Here is a 20,964-nt window from a genome sequence, read left to right on the forward strand (position 1 = left end):
GTGTTGAGTTTGATGAGTTCTTTATAGATTTTGGATACTAGCCCTTTATCTGATATGTCATTTGCAAATATCTTCTCCCATTCTGTCGGTTATCTTTTGGTTTTGTTGACTGTTTCCTTTGCTGGGCTGCATACTCTTTGAACATGTCTTCCTATGACAATGACTTTGTAATATTATTACCTACAGAGAAAATTGAAAGAAAATTTAGTCTCTTATCATAGTTGGTTGAAACTTATCTTTTATTATTGATAGTTTAGAAAATGCTTTTCATCTTCACAATTCATTACTGATACTGTCATATGCATATTTAGAATTATCAAATTGGGGAAAAACTCTAATTTCTTTTAAGTATGGGCTGCAATAATGGAAAACATTGTTCACAGATTACCTTCTAGCTTCATATATTTCAAACCTTGTTTCTCCACCACTACCTGTGTAGCTACATACTTCCAGTGTCAGGCAGTGTTCCCACAGTGATATATAACTATACCAGTTATATATATATAGTTATATATCACTGTGGCCCTCCACTCCCTGTCACAAGATTGGGCACCAGGTGAGTGGGCCCAGCGGTAACAATATTCTCGAAAATTATACGTACACCAGGAAAAGTTGCAATGATTTAAATACATAACTTATTGCAAAACATAACCCACTGAAGCAAAATAAATGTATTCCTAACTAAATTTCCCCTTAGTTAGATTCCCAAAAGATCTGTAGCCACTCCAATTCTACCTGATACAAGGGGAAGTGGTGAAAGGGAAGAGGAGTATAGAGACCGTTGCCTTAACCCCAGAAAATCTAAGTACAAACAGCGTAAGTCTTGCTCTTTTGAACCTATATAATATGTAAGCTAAAAAGAATTGGAGTTGAGATTAAGATCAGAAATATTAGGGGCAAATTTTTGTTGAACTACATGACAAAATTAATCAGTTTGACTTCATAGTCCTGAAAATGCATTTTTGATCACTATTATAGTCCATCTAAGGTTTCAAAAGTCATATTATCTGTGAATCTTCAACAAGATAAATTTATTTGGTTAGATGCATTTTTCCAATCCAAAAAATATATTCTATTTGGGTTTTCCTTTCAGTAGTCATTAAAGGGCAATATAAAATCATTATAAGAATAGCTGCTATACTATTCAATATTTTACCTTGATATGCATCAGCAAAAAAATTACAGAAGAATTTTAAGCTTTATCTGAGTATTAAGGATTACATAAATTGATTATTAACTCAGTACAGATTAGAGTACTATCTTATCTTCCGACTAGAGGTAGAACAAAAATGAGGTGACCATCGGAGTTAAGTTCTAGGTTGGTATTCCATTGCATTCATATTTGATAATCTCTTGTGATCTGGTACACTTCAATTTATTTCATTGCTCTTATCAAATATTGTTGGCTCTGTTTTCTAAGTTGGTATTTCAAAGTCTTATTTCATAATTTAAGTGTGGTATTTTGAGAATCAATGTCAGCATTCATGTAAAATGGTATTTGCATTGTCTCATAAATAACATGATTTAAAAATATTTAGTGGCAAGTAGAACACTTTTTAACATTAACATTTTATGTTGTTGCTGACCTATAAACAGGATTTATGCTGAAACAATTGACTAATTGCATTTTTGGCACAACCTGCTGCCAGTAATTTGATCATAAACTCATGGGGCCTCTTCCCCCTCCCCCATTTTCTACCTTAAAACTGCAATAAAGCTATAATTTATGATGTAGACTGGGGAAGAATTATAGTCTTGTTTTAAAGATACAGCAACTAGTGCAGATGCCAAGATAAAATCCTAGCTAAGTAGATATTTCCCTAACTGTACTTTTTAAAACTGATATATTAGTCTTGACATGCAGTTTGGTTTTTTTAATCCTCAAATTCAATACCACATCCTCCAGTGATAATTCTTTTTGTTTATTATGTTCTCTACTTCTTCTTGACTCCTAAACTTTTTTGTATGCCTGTTAGCTAGATAATCAAAACAACCAGATCTTGTTTGTATGCGTTTTCAATTATTAAAATGAAGCTAAATTATCTCACTTGAAATTTTTGTTTCTAGAAGGAGCAATACATTGAATATTAGTGCCTCATTTTCAATAATTCTTCAATCACACAAAGACCTACAATCTATAATCTGGCATCATTTCTCTGTTCCTGACTACCCTCATGTACTCATTTTCCTTTTTACGCAGTTTAGATGTTGTGCCTCATATTATAATATATCCCCTATAGAAACTGTCAACTCTCATCTCTTCTCTTCCTTCCTGGCAAAATTCAAATGCTGGCTAAATCTAACTCCTTAGCACTAAGATAGATGAATGTGGCTGGAGAAAAACACTCAGTTGTGTTGACTATTCATACCTAATTTCAAGACCAGCAAGATTAAGTGGATTTTATTACTGTTCAGGATCTTGGGCCCATTTATATTTCTACTATTTTAGGTGACAATTTTATCCCTTCATTCATGCATTAAAACTCTAACATCTTTTTCCCCATCCTCTCACTCAGCTGATGATCTTGCTTCCTATTTCATTGCAAAACTAAAAGCCAACAGAATGAATATCTACAAGGTGCCCCCTATGACCATAACTACCTACATACTGGCATCTGAACTCCTTTAATCTGCTTTCCCTGCTGATGCTATGTACAGTATTTCATCCTATATAAACTAATCCCACACTTGCAATTAGATCTCTCTCCATTTTATCACTTCCAGCAATTATCCTCTTTGGCATCCTCCAGATATCCTTAAAAGTAGACCTTCCACTAGCATCTAGTATTTTCTAATTTTTTAACCTAATATTTTTCATTTGTATTTTATTCCTTTATTTTGTATTCCCCAATATGTTGCAGTTTTTTTAGTATAAGAAACTTAACTTGTACCTTGTATCTATCACAATAAATATTAGCAAGTTTTTGCTTAATTTTGTAACATATGACATGATTTGTTAACATTTAAATTCAACCTTCTATGAAGTCTTTTAGTTTATCCAAATAAAAATATCCAATAAGTCAAAATAGAGACATGGTAGAAGCTCAGTAAATTTCTGTTTTTGAGCAAGTAAAGGGATAACCACCCAATCATCTTAAATGAACTTGAGTTTCAAAAATGAGTATTCAAATTAAAAAAGAAATGCACAATAGAATTCCATTTCCCTATAGTGCTTAGCAAAAAGGCAAAGAGAATTATTATTCTTAAAATCCTAGGACACAGAATTTAAGTGTTCAAATGATCTCACTTACATATTAGTTATTCTGTCCCAGAATAAGATGATTAATAAAAATACACATGTGCATACATGCATATAAACATACACGTTGCTGTCATTTTTACCAATGACACAGGAAGAATCTTTGTGATAAGAGAGATTTTATTTTTATTTTATTTTATTTTATTTTTTAAGATTTTATCTATTTATTTGAGACAGAGAGAGTACAAGCAGGGAGGAGAGTCAGAGGGAGAGGGAGAAGCAGGCTCCCCACTCAGCGTGGAGCCCGACATGGGGCTCGATCCCAGGACCCCGAGATCATGACCTGAGCTGAAGGCAGCCGCTTACCTGACTGAGCCACCCAGGTGCCCCGAGAGTTTTTATTTTTAAATAAGTCTTGTACATTCTGATCTTTCCCTAAACTTGGGCTGCATCACAAAAGAGTACATAAATAAATATCTTTTCCATCTTGGTTCTTATGAATGTTGGGTGCCTCATGTTTCTAACTGAACACACATAAAAGCACAAAAGCAGGATATAGTGGGAGGGTGTTAAAACCAGTTGGTCAGGAAATCCATTTGGGGTCAGTAAACGGGTTGTTAATGACACCAACCAACAGGAAGAAGGTGGAGAGTACAAGAGGCGAGCATGCATTTAGGGGTAAAATCAATAGTCATATTTGATTGGTGTGGTATTTTTCACCGGCTGGGCAAAGAAATTCCATTGTGTAGTCTCATAGTGCTAATTTTCTTTTTCTTTTTTTTTTTTTTAAAGATTTTATTTATTTATTCATGAGAGACAGAGAGAGAGAGACAGAGGCAGAGGGAGAAGCAGGCTCCCCGCGGAGCAGGGAGCCCGATGCGGGACTCGATCCCAGGACCCTGGGACCATGACCTAAGCCAAAGGCAGACGCTTAACCGACTGAGCCACCCAGGCGTCCCTCATAGTGCTAATTTTCTGTCACTGTGTAAAATTCTCAGGGATATAGGCTATGTGAGGAGAATACTATATAGACCAAACCTTGTCTGAACAATCTTCATGTTTGCTTAAAACAAAGAACAACTAGCACCTGCAGAATTTACTAGTCATTTATCTGGTTTTACCACGTTTATCATAGAAATTGGTCTTATCAAGAACAATTTTGTGATTTTTCTATGCTCTTGGTTTTCAGTATTTCTTGGAAGCTCACTTCTTTTTATAAACACAAGGAGTAAAGCTTCAACAGGAGGGAATTGTGCCCCAAATCTCTCATGTGCTAATTTTTTTGTGAGCAAGTCATTTAACCATTTTGTACCTCAGTTTTCTTAGCTCTACTAGTTCACCAAATTTCTATAAAAATACAGCAAGTTAATGTTAATATCTGCAAGAAAATAAATGCAAATTGTAGTTATTATCATGAAGTGACTTTTCTATTATCAGCTTGCTCAGTTATCAAAGTAAATTTTATTTAACTATTTATTGATCAAATATATAAATGAATGAAATGTAAATTAGAAAATCTGCAAGCTTAATGAAATATTTGCAAATATATGTAATTTTTGTTGGTAATAAAGATAATAAAAAAATGTAAAAAATTCAAATAGTTCCAGGGAAACTGAAGAAAAATTAAGAGATCTCACAGTGTCACAGCCATATGATATCTGTTACATCTTAATTTTTCAAATGTGTGTTAGTAATGAAAATGTTTAACCTTTTATTTTGAAATAATTTCAAAATTGTGGAAATTTTGCAAGAATAGTCAAAATAACTATAACAAGATTATACTGATATTATTTCATATGGTTTTAGTGAGGCTCAAATGAGTTCATATATATAGAGTATTAAGAACTTTTAGATACAAATGAGTGGGAGAAAAAGTGCTTAGAACTAATAAATATTGATTGTTGTTGTTAAGCTTCAGTTTTGTCACCTGAGCAATGGGGATAATAAGAGTGCCTGTCTTAATAAGATTATTGCGTACATAAAACTTAGAAGCCCAGGGTTTTCCCAGCCTCAGTTAATGACACCTTATGTTACATACATAATAAAACTTCTTACTGGAAGAAACCCAATCCTGGGTTCTAGGATTGCTTGGATAACATTACAATAAGATCAAAATGGCCTTTACAGAGGTTTTTTTTTGTTTGCCTTTTTGGTTTTGTTTTTGACCTAGAGTCAACAGTTACATCAAGTCTTCCCATTTTGGGTTTCCCTAGGTTTCATATCAATAACTATCAATATGAGGGTGATTCTAGTTGATATTTGCTGAAGCAAATCTGGTCATTTATTTGACACTAGGAAAACATTTATTGGTAGAAGAAAGTATAGTTACAATATTGTTTATAGAAAGTGCTAATAAAATTTTGGTAAAAAGAAAATAGCTTATTTATTAATCTCCCATTTTTTACACTGGGGTCTTTGTACTTCAGGGTGGGGGCTGGGCAGGGAGGGGTGTGGGTGCAACAGCTGGGAATACTCAGAGCTCCATGATAACAGGCAGGTTGTCCTGGAACTCATGTTTCATGTGAAGACTGAAATTTTATATTAAAATAAACATGGATATATATATGGGGTTAAAATATAGATTTTATATGAATTTTAAAGATAATGTATATGACTTCAAAAATATTTAATAGCTATTCGACTCATGTTTGTAGAAATTCAAGACTTATAAATTCACTCTGCTGTACTATTGGGAGTACTTCAATCATCAATGAGTTTACTTGTTTAACAAATACTTATTTAATGTCAACTATATGCCAGACACTGTACCATACTCTCAAGGGAAAGGTGAGAAAGACTCTCATTACAGCATTATTTATAATCACCAAGACATAAAAATAACCTAAGTGTCCACTGATGGACAAATGGATAAAGAAAATGTGGTGTGTGCGTGTGTGTGTGTATATGTGTGTTTGTGTGTATAATGGAATATTATTCAGCCATAAAAAGAAAGAAATCCTGCCATTTGTGACAACATGAACTTTGAGGGCATTATGCTAAATGAAGTAAGTCAGACAGAGAAAGATAAATAATATAGGATCACACTTATATATAGAATCTAAAGGAAAGAAACTTATAGATACAGAAACAGAAACAGATCAGCAGCTGCCAGAGATGGGGTGAGGTAGGGGATTGGGTAAATGTGGTCAAAAGGTATAACTTCCAGTTATAAGATACATAAGTTCTGGGGATGTAATACATAGTATGACTATAGTCAACAATACTGTATTGTGTATTTTAATGTTCCTAAGACAAAAGATCTCAAAAGTTCTCATCACAAGAAAAAAAGTTCTAAATATATGAGGTGATGCATGTTAACTAAGCTTATTGTGGTAACCATTTTGCAATATATACATTTATCAAATAATCATATTGTGCACTTTAATATGTCAATTACATCTCAATAAAACTAGGGAAAAAATGGTGATCAAGACTCATGTGGCTCCTGCCCTCATGGGACTCACAATCAAGCAGTGGGGCAGGTTTGCTGTTGTTATTGTTTTTTTTTTTTAAGATTTTATTTATTTATTTGAGAGAGAGAGCACATGAGAGGGGGGAGGGTCAGAGGGAGAAGCAGACTCCCTGCCGAGCAGGGAGCCCAATGCAGGACTCAATCCCGGGACTCCAGGATCATGACCTGAGCCGAAAGCAGTTGCTTAACCAACTGAGCCACCCAGGCACCCTGCTGTTGTTATTGTTAAGCTAACTTTATTCTCACAGCAACTCTACGAGGTTCTATTATTTTATTAAGGCTGTGCTACCGAAGATATTTTCCTATAAGTGCTAAATATAAGCAGGATTCTTAGACACAAAATAATGTGGGCAGGGATAGCCCAATTTAAATATAATAAGAATGTGAGAATGGTCAGATATAGATTTAGAGAAGCAAGAACTGGTGCAAGGAGGCCATTTAAGGGGCAGTCTCTGTAGTACGTTTGACCCATGGTAATGGAAAGGGAGTTTGAGTTAAGTGGATCAATTTGAAAATATACATTGGAGGTAAATACAGTCCTTCTTTATGGATTGAATATGAGGAGATGAGAAGAGAAAAATTGAAATGACTTCTACACTTGAACAAATCATTGTTTAAGTGAAAGATCAGAGGAGGGCAATTTAAGGCTAAGAGAGAAATCAAAAGTTTGTTCAGTTTTGGGCATATTAATTTTCAGATGTTTTTCAGACATAAAATTAGAGGTGTTCAGTAGACAATCATATATGTGAATTAGGAGCTTTGGGAAAGACATCATAGCTGGAGATAATATCTTGGCATCCTGTATAACACATCCATTTAAAAATATGATGCTTAGTGTATTTAAACTTTTGTCCTTTAGCTTATATAATGCCCTTTTATTAACATAGTTAAAGCTCTGGAAGTAAACATTTAGCAATAGCAAATACAATTTCATGCAAAAGGCACGTAGGGGATACAAAGCTAAATCCTTCAGGATTTTGGCCATTAAGGAGCACAACTTTGAGGACAGAAAAAGATGCAGTAAAAGTCAGTATGTAATAAGTCTGCTATAATGATGGCACAAACAAACTGCTGCAGAGATAGAACTCAATTTCATAAATATCAGCCCAAATATCAGAGTAGGGGAAGTGAATAAAAAAAAAAGATAAATACTATAAAGAAGTCCCGGGGCATAAACAATAGCCAATGTAAATTCTACAAGGACATGTTGGGAGCTATTGGGCACCATTCATATTGAGCAGTGCTACACCAGTCGTCAGGATAGTGGAGTGCAGTCATAAAGCCAGAAACATTGTGCTGGGGCAGGCGTGGAGGAAGAGAGAGTAGGCTCGTAGGTTGGGCAATGTTTACTCCTATCATCTGTCCTATGTGCGGGAACCATTTGTGACTCCTGTGAGTCACCTAATGGATCTCATCCATTTTGTAGGTGTCAAGAAATAGTCCCAACCCCTGAGCCAAAGGAACATCTTACTGTCTCTAGTTTGTTAACTTTAAACATAGCACATTCTTACCACAAGGCCAGTTTGAGAGTCAGCTGTATCGGAGTTGAGTTACTGGCAGAAAAAAAAGAGAGGATGCACTTAATAAACTTCCACTCCTCAGCTAAGTCCGACATCATCCAAGTTCTGAAACTTACCTAGGTTGCTGTGCAGATGTTTAAGGAAAATCTTGTTAGATTAAAACTACTAGCTATAAATCACACTTCAAATGTTATTGCCAGGAAATGGCTAAAGGTGGGAGTGTAGCAGTAACTCCAGAAGAGCAGTTCCTTGCTTCTGCCTCTTCCTTCATGTGGGAGTGACATGCAAAAGCCTCTTCAACCAGGACCCCAGTGGTCATGAGCATCAGGGACCTTATCATTTATCTCTAAGTTGGGAAAATTTTGATAGTGAAAGGACACATTGAAATACATTGATGGTCATAAAAATAGTGCTATTAAAACTGTTTTAAATTAACTTATTCTTAAGAAATAAACTAAAAATACAAATAAGATTTAAAAATTGATTTATATTGCTTACCTAAATATTAAAAATGTAACATAAGAAAAATAATTATTCTTGGTATAGTCTGATGTATTTTAATCATCTGAAACTTCCTAGCCCTATCTGTCTGTAATATAGTTTCACTCGTATGTTTTCTGAAGAAGACATTTTTTAATGTGATTGTATTATTTTTAACTTTTTGTGAAATTTCTAGAAATCTTCAAAATTGTATGCTGTGGTTACTAAATTTGAAATAGTGACACCTTCAGTATAGATCACAATATTTTTATCTAAAATATTCTCAAAAGGTCTTAGGTACCTGGTAAGAACAAATTCTACTAAATTGAAAATATTCTCAATTCTATTTTATTTTTGTAATGCAATATATGAGTGTTTTAGCCCAAGTTTTTTTTTTCTTTTTCTTTTTTATTTTATTATGTTATGTTAGTCACCATGCAATACATCATTAGTTTTTGATGTGGTGATCCATGATCCATTGTTCTCGTATAACACCCAGTGCTCCATACAGTATGTGCCCTCGTTAATACCCATCACCAGGCTAACCCATCCTCCCACGCCCCTCCCCTCTAAAACCCTGTTTGTTTCTCAGAGTCCATAGTCTCTCATGGTTCATCTCTCTCTCCGATTTCCCCCCTTCATTTTTCCCTTCCTTCTCCTAATGTCCTCCATGCTATTCCTTATGTTCCACAAATAAGTGAAACCATATGATAATTGACTTTCTCTGGTTGACTTATTTCACTTAGCATAATCTCCTCCAGTCCCATCCATGTTGATGTAAAAGTTGGGTATTCATCCTTTCTGATTAGCCCAAGTTTTTTTTTCACAAAAACTGTTTCCCCCTTTCATTTAGAGTTCCTTTGCTAATAAATAATTGTATAAGACAGAACTTGTCTTTATGGTCTTTTTAATGGATTGTCACATTTAGATGCTGAAAAATTATAGGCACTTACAATCAGAATATAAATATCCTGAAATAAGGATCTCCTTCAAATCCTATACATAATATGAATATACCCTAAAATTAGGAACTCTATCAAAATATTATCCTTACAAACTAAGGTATTCTAAATCGTATTTATGGAATTTCAAAGCTAAATGTCTTCTCTTTGAGAACTCATTTTTTGGATTTGATTTGTTAGTTCCTTTCTCACTTCAGTTCATTCCAGAGCATTTCAGTGTAGTTTTATTTCCCTAAGAACTTCAAGAGCTGAAGTATTGGGATGCTTCATTTACTAAATACCATGATTAAAGATTTCCAAACGATTTTGAAAAAAAAAAAAGCATCCAAAATTTAGGCTTATTTACAAAGTTGTTCTTCAAACAGAACTATGAAGGCTGCCAAGAAAATGCTGATTGCCTTGCCTTTATTTTTTTGATTTAACATCAGCATTGTCTCCAAAATTAGTAATAAAGTGATTCTCACCCTGTATGTATAAAAATATTTACAAATTTTGGTACCTACAAATTTTATTTTTTATTGATATATAACTGACATATAACATTATGTGAGTTTCAGGTATATGCAAACTATATTTTGATTTGTAGAATGTTGCAATTTATTTGGACCCAATGTGAATTGTTTTTAGTATGATGATATTTTCCAAAATAATTTGTATTTGTGTTATTGAAAAAAACAAGTAATGGGTCTCCAGTGTCATTTTTAACTAAAATTATAAGTTTTTACACTATTGTCAAATGTTTCACCTTGAATTTCCATAAGTTTTACTTTGAGTTATTGAATTGAATAGAAAATCAAAGTATTACTGAAAAGTACTGATTTTATATTTGAAGCATTTGATAAAATTATGTAAAAATTTAAATGTTTATAAAATCATTTTTCTGTTAATAGAACACATTAATAGTTTTGCTTAACTTTTTGTACATATCCCTCCACAAAAATATCCTTAGAACTGAAAATGAACAAAACTAATTTAGAAAAACAGACATTTGACCTAAATGAAAAGTCATGTTTCATGAGTAATCTGTAAATGCATCTTTTGCAGGCTCATGTATTAAATCACTGTGCTTGGGCACAGTCTTCTTGAAATAATTACTGACTTTGAAATAGATACTGATGGTCCTTTAGGAGAACTATTTTCTGGTTTTCATCTGGTTGTGCCCGAGAAAACACAAGAAATGTAAATTCAGTATATAGTATTTTGATTATATATGTGGTCTCAGTTTTCTTTATTTTTGCCAAAAGGGTTTATTGAAAAGTTAAAGAAGCTTTACTTGACACTAAAAAAGTAAATATAGCTTTATGCCACACAGATGGCAAAATCTGCATACCAAGGATATTCTGACTACTCTCTATGTGCTCTCTATATGCTTTTTAGCAGATTGACCAGCCTTACATATTTCATACCAAGCCAAACTGTAAATTCCCAAGTTTCCAACTTACCCTATCAAATGGCAGCCTGGCAGCTTTGTGGATTCTGTAGGTTAAAACATGGGTATGAACATACATGGGTGGCGAACTGAATGGTCATTAAGGGCAGCAGGGTGGTCATAAGACAATTTGTCAAATAAAATAAGAGCAAGAGAGGCAGTTACCTGCATGCACCCTCTAACCCCATCTCACCGAGATGAAGCAGTTCCTCTCTGGGAGGCTTCAGTTTCTTCTCCAGTGCCATCATCCCATTTTGATTTCCAAGAATATGGTTGCCTTATGTCTAGGGCAGCCATCTTCTTTAGGTTCATCTATTTTTGGTGGTGATGAGTATATTTAGCTGGTCCCATATTCTTCATCAGGGTGGTAGGTCTTTGTGAAATGTCCCGTCACTAGTTCACTGAAGGGCTGCAAAGCACTAGTTCAGTTTCTAGTGTTTAGATTTTTGATGCTTTGATGCTGTCTTTGAGGGAGGGGCTTCTGAGCCCCTTGCTGCTCCTATTTCAACTCTGTTGTCCATCGCATGGTTTTGGTTGGAATCTATGTAACTAGGCTTGGTCATCTAGGTTAGTTTGTTGCATAGGTGAAATGGCTTTACTTGATGTTGAGCTCTGAGTGCAGCTACTTTTGTCCGTAATTGGACCCTGGCTTTTGCCTAGAGAAAGATCCAGGTGAACTTCACAGCTTATTGCTGTGTTTGGCTTTTCAAATGTTGTATTCCCCAGAAAATACCCTGTGAGATGGTGACTGCACGCAGGAGATTTATTAGGGAGTGTTTTGGGGGTTAACACCTGGGAAAGGACAAGAGGCACAGAGGCAGAAGTTCCGCTGTGATGCAATCTCAAAGGAAGCCTCCGCTGTCCCTACTGGGAGTTCTGAAGAGGGAATGAGCCTTCCCAGCTGTCCTGCATTGGGATGAGGTGGCCAGGTGTTTATAATCCCAGGTTCATCAGTCCTTGAATGAAGGCTGCCCATGAAGAAAGGGTAGTCTTTGGTTAAGCAGATCTTTTTGGCTGAAATTATCCCCAAAGGGGGTTAAGAGCTGAGGGACTATCTGCTGGCAGCACTCCCAGCAGCTGGTATAATAAGTCCTTTGTTTCTGAAGGGGAATCTTAGCGATGCAGCACAACACCTATACTTCCCTTTGATGCACCGATGGAACTCTATCACTGGCTTTTTTACCCCCCAACATGCTGAGAACCAATTTGCAGAAAATCAAAAGTCACAAGTGCCTAGGGCCTACAAGAGTTATAATGTATCCCTGAAAACTGGATATGCCTAATTCTAGACTTTCCATTACGTAATATCATCAATATTTTTATTACTTAAGTCAGTATTGTTAGAATTCTATTGCTTGTAGTCAAAAGCTTCCCTGACAAAATATAAGCAAACTATTACAGCTAAGCAATTCAATAACAAAAGCAACTAATCAAAAAAATCAACTGTTGACTTTTGATGGGGTGATTAAGGAAGGCTTCTACTGAGGAGATGATATTTGGGCTGAATCCTGAATCACAAGATGGAATCAGGTGAGGATGTGGGAAGAGCCTTCCTGGCAGAAGGAGGAATGATTGCAAAAGTCCTGAGGCGGGGATGAGTTTGGCAGGTTCCCCAACACTGTTCTCCATGGTGGAATCAGTGTGTCCATAGCATCTCTAGGGACTGTAATGTTTGGGTACGAAAGTGAGATATTTGAAGGCATTGGGAAGAATTTTTTTTTGGTAGCTTTCTACTAAAGTCCAGGCTTTTGGAAAAGGTCAAATGAGAATGTGGGAAAGAGAAAATAAACGATGAAGGGTGCAACGTTTATCCCAGGATGGAATCTGGCCTGCTGGGCTATCGCTTAAGACATTTAAGACCCTGCAATGATAAGGTTTTTGAAGTATTTAAATTTTTATTTATATTTTTTAATACATAAAGTTCTCATAAGGCCTAGAGATTTTTTAAATTGTTCTTTTGACCCATAAACGTGTTAATATGATCAAGAATATTTTAAATGTGAAAGGGAAAAGAAACAAGAAAGATTATTAAATGAATGATTACTTAAGAATATTTGTGCAAGAGGTTGTCTGCAATTGCCAGAAGGAAAAAAACAGACGCTGACAAATATGTAGAGAATAAGAGTTGCCTGCAGAGATGTGTGTGTCCCTGTGTGTGTGTTTATATAAATACTTCAATGAAGTAATCTTAACTTTATAACATCATTAAATGACAGGAGCATAACAACAAAAGGCTATATCTTTCTTTTATAAATAAACCTGGTAGAAGTGGAAGTGAGTTAGTACTTTCTGTCAAGAAATTGTGGAAAATTTTTAGCAAAATTGCTGGGAAGTTGCTGGAAGTTGCTAGAAAATCTTTGTAAAGATTTACTTCTTTTCTGCATGATGATAAAAGAAAAAAAAAAACTACTGAAAGAAAAAAAGTAAGGTGTTCCGAACCAAGACTCTTAAAAAAAAGATGACTCAAGAGTAATGGAGAACTTTCAGACATGAATTTGTGACTCTATCACACCACTGATGCCAGTTTGTAGATATATTTGCTAAATTGCTGCCAATAATCACTGAGGAATTATAGAAGATTGGGAAAGATTGTAGTGTCATCCAGGGTTCATGGCAGGAGACAGAAACATTTAAAGTAGGCAAAGATTAATACAGTGCTTGCAAAATCATTGGAAGGCCTGGAGAAGTGGCCTCTAGTCTGGGCTTCTTGGAATGACTCGCAGACATGAGAGAGCTGAGTCACCAGGGGACCTCCCACCTCTGAGAGTATCCTAGAACCACTGAGCTTCCAGTTACAATACATGATTGTAACTGAGATTGAGGAATCATAGAGCTGAAACTGTGCGCTTGTTACTACTGTTGTCACTACTCCATGATGCTGGTGACTGGGCCCTGGTACCTGGAATCCACTGTTGCCTTTGCTTCGATCCCTTTTCTCACCCCAGATTTTGAAGAATGAATGACTGCTTGCAGAAGAAAATTTCACATCTCCATGAGACCTTGCTTGCCAACCAAGAAATGGTAGAAGATGACCACCCTCACTTTTGCCTTACAAATCTCTCATAGTTGCATCTACATGGTAGGACCTTATTGGAGTCCAGAGCACTAGCTGCAAAAGCATCTGGGAATTGTACATTTAACTCCCAAGTCTCTTCCATCCAAGAAGACATGATACAGGGTGGCAAATGGGAATTCAGTGAGCCAAACCACAGTATTCCATTCAGGTGTAGACAGGCAAACATTCTTATTCCTTTAAAGGAAAGAAAGAGATTATAAGAGACATCTGCTGAGCTTGATATTGGTCTTAATATTGGTTAGAAAAGACACCCTGTGAGCCATTAAGAAAGGATGTAGCAATCACTGGGAATAAGGGTTCATTAAAAATAAATCATACTGGATAACTTATTAAAGTGGTAAGTAATAGAACTATATGGCCATAATGTATCTAGATTTTAACAAGGCATTTGCCCTAAAATTCTATATCATGGGACAGACTTGGGAAATGTGGTCAAGACTGTGACATAGTTGAATGGATTTGTAATTAGTAGAAAGATTAAAAACTGATGATTTGTAGATAAATGTCCAATTGTAGCACATGCCATAGGAATTTCTATTTTACCCTGACCCACATTACACAATGACTCCAACAAGAAGGCTGATTTTAAAAGTAGCAATAGTCATTGTTTATTAAGTGCTTCCTCTAGATGAGGCACTATAGATACATTATTATCTCTTCTACTCATTGCAATAATCTTGACAGGCTGTTATCTCCATTTAAATGTGAGGAAACTAATACCAGAGAGTGTAAGTGGCTTTCCCCTAGCTCCACATCTAGGAAGCAGCAGTGCTGAGATTCATACCTAACATAGCTTCAAGGAAGAGGTAACAGAGGGAGGGAGAAAACCACAACATTTCTGGAAGACACAGGTCAGAACGTGCCAAGAACCCCAGAGCATGGCATTTTCTCAGCCATTCTACATGAAGTTGGAAGCTGGCCCACTGTCCTGCAGGATCTGGCCGGTATCTCAGGGACTCAAATGACACTGACGAACCTTCACTAAAGGCTCCATAAAAAAAACAGATGCTGATTTACTAAATCATGAGAAATGCAATAAATAGTCAAGCTGGTCAAATATAGGTAATATTCCTGCATGCAAAAATCTGAGGGAGAGCATGATCAGAATGTTGACCCCAGAAAATAGAATCAGCCTCATAAGGGTATGCTGGTCAGAATGCTAACTGTCTACAGTCTCTGCCAATCACAATACAGATGTAAACATCTGCCTGGCTGACTGGATCCCTGGATCTACATGGAAGGACACTTCTTCAATCAGACAGTGCCATAATTTGCCTTTTTGATTCTGTTCTAGGCCCACATGACTGATTGCTATTCTTTCTTTAGATAATTTAATGACTTCAGCTAAGTTGTTTTGGCCTAAAATTTATTCTTTCTTTTTAAGGTGACTGTTTCAATTGATTTCCTAACTTCAGAAGACAAGTTGTATTCCTGTGTTTCCAAATTCACTGTGGTTCTTGGGCACTACTGAAAAGATGTAGGTCCTTTTGACTCTTTCCTTTACCTGTGCTGCCATTGGTAGGTTAACAAGAACAGAAGAATCAGTGCTGACATGAAGAGTTTGAAAGCAGCACAGGTTTTTAAAAAGAGAGTATTTTTAATTAACATAGGCTCACTGTGAGTCAATAGTGTGTGATATTGTTATCAAAGAAGTCAAGACAGACTGAGCTGTATTAACTGTGTCAACAGAGTGAAGGAGCTGGTGAATGAACGAAGAAGTTGACAGCTCTACCCTAATCTTCAGTGACACTCCATGCCTAGACTAGCAATGTTTATTTAGTTCAGGATCCACATTTTCAGATATCAACAGACTGGAACATATTCAGAGGAAACTGACCAGATGGTGATAGGACCTGAAATCACATTCTGACAAATGGTGGTAGGACACTGGTGATATTTAGCTTGAGAAAGAAAAGACTTAGGGGAAAAATAAGAAAAGCCAAGAGGTATTGGGTACTTGCTTATAGATTAGGCCAAGGATTGTTTTCAGTCCCTTAATGGATTTCAGATATTATGCATTTACCATAATGGAAAAGTGGATACTCTTATTTCGAGAGTTACTCTGGTAGGCAGAGAAAGTCAGTAGAAACCACAGAGACAACTTTGCTTATTAGAATGATGACATTTCTAACTCTCAACAACATAATGAGCTGCCTCGATAGTAATATATCATGTTTTTGGAGATGTTCAAGCAGAGACTGGCCAAACATTTTATGGAGGTATTTTGGAGGAGAATAAGTATTAAATGGAAGAATTAGTATTAAAAGGAGGCAGGGACCAGATGAACTATAAGACCTTGTCCAAACTTATCCTGCTAGTCTATGATTATCTTACAACACAGTAACCCCTTTTTGATCTTTTAGTTTAGTGGCATGAACACTGAATGGTTAATGCCGCTTCCAATTCAATAGATCAACTGTAGGGGACACTGATTGCTGCATTCCTTCCTGGCAATTAAGACAAAATCCAAAACCATCTGAAGATGTAGGGAACGGGGTGCAGAAAATCTGTGAATGAGTCATTAGGTATAATGCAAAGAGGAGACTCACTTCCTTATTTGATCCCCAGACCCATGTATTCTGAGTGTGGGAGAAACAGTACTGTATATGGATTTCTTTTCAAAGCATAGTTAATTTTCACTCTCAAATAGTTTGAAAGCTTCAAATGTTAGTAGCATTCATTTCTGTCTTTGTATTTAAATGCACTTATTTATGTTTCTAAAAACCCTTTGATTGCATTCCTTACTTTGAGCTTTGTTATTGTTAATGTGCACACTTCAGCATCAACCAACATGTACATTCATGGCAATGAATGTCATACCTTAAAATCTGGTTCCTGTAAATGGGAAAGAATAATGTTCACTTAAAATAACCAAAAAACAATGGAGTTTTATAGCTAGAGAAAACCTAAATATCACATATTATTAGATGAGAAATTCAAGCTCAGAGAGATTAAATGACTTGCCACATTCACGTGGCTGGACCAGTAGAAAGTAGAGCACTTTTCTTTTTTTCTTTTGTCTCCCACTCAAGGAGGCAATTATATGCTGAGGTTTTTTGGCAAGATACTCTTCTTTTTTGCTTTTCCTAGCAAGTAGAATGGTTTGATACTAGTAACTTCTAGATCTTTATTTACAGCCTGATTGGCATGTGACCTGAGGAGGAAGTATCAGAGTAGGATTCCAAAATAGTATTTTCTTTACCCATATCAGTAGGCAGAAATTCTAAGGGCTTCTTTGTTCCTAATTCTGGATTGCTCTTGGATCTCTGCAGTGCTGCGTATGATGCTGTTCTTGACAGAAATGTGGCCATTAAGAAGCTCAGCAGACCCTTTCAGAACCAAACGCATGCCAAGAGAGCTTACCGGGAGCTGGTCCTCATGAAGTGTGTGAACCATAAAAACGTAAGTTGTTTTTTTAAACCTCTGGCAGTGGGAGGTTGTGAGATTGGAGAAAGAAAATCCATGTGCCAACTTGAGTAGGAATGGCTTTCTTTACTTTGTCATTTCTGCCTGTTAAAATTGTTTATCCTTCCATATGCTACATTTGATTTCATTGTCCTCATGATAGCTTTCTACTTAAAACTCATCTAAAAACCATATGGTGTAAGAGGGGATAAATTTAATAGATATTTCCTGCTCTGAAATTAACCATATTTGGTTATCTTGCTCCAAATTAACCAGAGAGCTTCATACTTTTTCCAAAGTAATAAAAAGCAAACAAATACAAAGCCAAAAAATATCCTACAGAACACTATATTTCTTTGTAATTTAAATTTAATTATTAGCAGGTGAAAATTTTTATCTCCTTTTTCTTTTAGCTATAGTCTGGCAGTGGCCTTCAGATGTTCACTGTGCTTCAGCATCTTGTTTTTTTGTCAGGTTGGGCCTATGTGCAGGAACATATCTGCAAAGCACATCAGGACAGGATCATCAAGAGCATTTCTCATGGCAACTAAGTAGGGTATACCATTATAGGACTTTCTTCAACTTCAGGGTATAAGCTTCTTCCACGGCAGACAAAGGCTTCTGGAATTCTTTCTATGCTCCCATTCTTAGTAAGGCTACATGAGAGATAATTCGTTATTTTAATAATCACTATTATTAATAAAGAATTTATAAATATAGTGCATATAATTTATTACATATAAATATATAATGAAAATCAATGATAAATTATTATAATAAAACTATAACAATAGCTGTCATAACTCCCTGCAAAGTTTTTCTTAAGCATGAAAATCACACAGGATATATGAAATTATCAGTGCAGTTTTATAAACAAGTGAATTTGTCATGAGGCTAACCATCTCTCACTAAGAAGAAGCAAATGTATGTATGAGAGTTTAGTTGGAAGATATTTGAAATACAAATATGTGGATTGTTTCTCCAGTGACAGTGTTTCTCTTTTCCTCTATTATTCCAATGACTTTGTGATTCAGCCATTTGACACATATTTGTTAAATAAATGAAATGTGCCCCATGTATAGATCTGATGCTAAGATTACAGTAGTGGAGATAACAGAGGCTAATCCCTGGCCATGTGGAGCTAATGTTGTACTGGGTGAGAGAAAAAGACCATCTGAAAAACAGGCAAATGTAGAGAATGTCAGATGGTGATAAGCACAATTAGGGAAAACAAAGTGAAGAAGGAAAATTATTCTGGTCAGTGCTGGGTGGGTGGGTTTACTTTTTTAAAACAGATTGAGCAGGAAAGGTCTCACTAAAGAGGTAAATTTTATGAAGTATGTACCTATCTCTAATTTGGCCATGCAAAGAACATGGTACTTCTAAAAAAGAATATATAAATGATGGAAAGGATGATTCATAAGAAAAGTCATTCTACTAAAGCAGTTTGTTCTTTCAGTATGTTAAATAAAGGCAGGAACAAGATTAACCACATGGCCAATGCAATCTATTTTTATGATAGCAGAGAAAATGAGAAATCCCATGGGCAAAGGAAAATGGATAGATGCAAGCGATGAAGCAACTATATGGGAAATTTTGATAGCTTGTGTTTTCATATATTTATATTTCCCTGGTCTTCCTTCCAACCCCCATAATGCAATAAATACATTGTAGAGAAATTCCCATGTACTTGGCGAATTTGAGGGAATCATACTCCCTGTTCTTGACTGAAATGTGGAGGTTCACATTTATGATACCTAAAAAGAAGTTCCCAATTGAAAGGATTATCTCTAAGTGGCTTTCTACCTGCTCCCCCCTTTTATGTGTGTATGTCCATGTGCATGTGGTGTATGTCTATGGAAATAAATTTCTGGAACTTGTTAACAGAGAGGAAGTTCACTTAAAACCAAATGTAAGTCCCACATTAGTACTTCTAATACTAAGTAAAAGCAGTCAGAGTGTAGAACTCTGTAAATGCTGTGGAAAGTAAAGTAAAACAGTGAAGTAATCCCAACTAAATCTTTAATAATAGAGAAGAGAATCCATTTAGAAAATGAATGCTTAATTCTAGGAAGTGATAGCTAATGTGATTGTGGGGCCAGGACAAACATTGCTTCACATCTGTATTTTAAGATGCTGGAATAAAGGAACTGAATTAGATTCCTGCATGAAATTGTTGAACCAGGAAACACCTGTGATGCTGTGTTTCTAAAGACACGATTTTCAAGTGGTTAATAGAAGGAATTAGAATTTACAAGGGATCCATAGGGGAAGGGAGGGAAAAATGAAACAAGATGAAACCAGAGAGGGAGACAAACTATAAGAGACTCTTAATCTCATGAAACAAACTGAGTTGCTGGAGTGGAGGGGGTGGGAGGGATGGCATGGCTGGGTGATGGACACTGGGGAGGGTATGTGCTATGGTGAGCACTGTGAATTGTGTAAGACTGATGAATCACAGACCTGTACCCCTGAAACAAATAATACATTATATGTTAATTAAAGAAAAAAAAAGAATTTACAAGGGAGCAAAGAAAGAACAGAGGGAAATCAAAGAAGATGAAGGTGATAAAACAAGGGAATAGGAAATGGGAAAATAAGAATACATAGTGGAGAATTTAACTTTTAAAATAATCTTGATTTACTCAAAATTGTAATGCTATTTTCTAAATTAATTTTAGAATACCTAGATTATTTATTTTCCAGGTGATACGGGTTAGCATTTTCCCATATTTAAGGGTTGTTTGTGTATGGTGTGTGTGTGTGTGTGTGTGTGTGCGTGCCCTGCGCACAGTCTCTGATGGTTTTGTTTGAACAAATATCAAAATGAATTACTTTGCAAGATTGATGAAATACTAGAAAAACAGGCCAACTAAATATGTGTGATATATATACAATGAAAGATGTATCACATAGACATTTTTCAACACACACTATCAGTATACAGAGTAAGACACTTTAATCACAAGTTTTAGAGATATTTTGAAAATTTTATTTCTATATGCATATTCCATACCCTAAGGTTGCTTTAGAAGAGGTGATCATGGTTTTCTTTTTTTTTTTTTTTAGCCAAACGAGATTTTATTTGGCTATAAAAATATTTTTAACACCCTTTTAATCAAATTCATTTTTTTTATTCTTATGTTAATCCCCATACATTACATCATTAGTTTTAGATGAAGTGTTCCATGATTCATTGTTTGTGCATAACACCCAGTGCTCCATGCAGAATGTGCCCTCCTCAATACCCACCACCAGGCTAACCCATCCTCCCACCCCCCTCCCCTCTAGAACCCTCAGTTTGTCTTTCAGAGTCCATCGTCTCTCATGGTTCGTCTACCCCTCCGATTTCCCCCGCTTCACTCCTCCCCTTCCGCTACCACCTTCTTCTTTTTTTTTTCTTAACATATATTGCATTATT

The 20,964-nt window shown here is 35.7% G+C and overlaps 1 protein-coding gene across 1 annotated transcript in view; it reads left to right on the forward strand.

Annotated features, from left to right (window-relative positions):
- The window catches only part of MAPK10 (mitogen-activated protein kinase 10), a 263,310-nt gene that overhangs the window by 181,756 nt on the left and 60,590 nt on the right, over positions 1 to 20,964 (forward strand). The window contains exon 5 of the mRNA XM_081813138.1: positions 17,329 to 17,614. Coding sequence (XP_081669264.1) covers positions 17,329 to 17,614 — 286 coding nt within the window. The remainder of the gene's footprint in view (positions 1 to 17,328; positions 17,615 to 20,964) is intronic.

This window comes from Leptonychotes weddellii, chromosome 2, assembly GCF_054177405.1.
Source record: "Leptonychotes weddellii isolate Sample4059 chromosome 2, ASM5417740v2, whole genome shotgun sequence".
In the NCBI taxonomy this organism is placed as follows: Eukaryota; Metazoa; Chordata; class Mammalia; order Carnivora; family Phocidae; genus Leptonychotes; species Leptonychotes weddellii.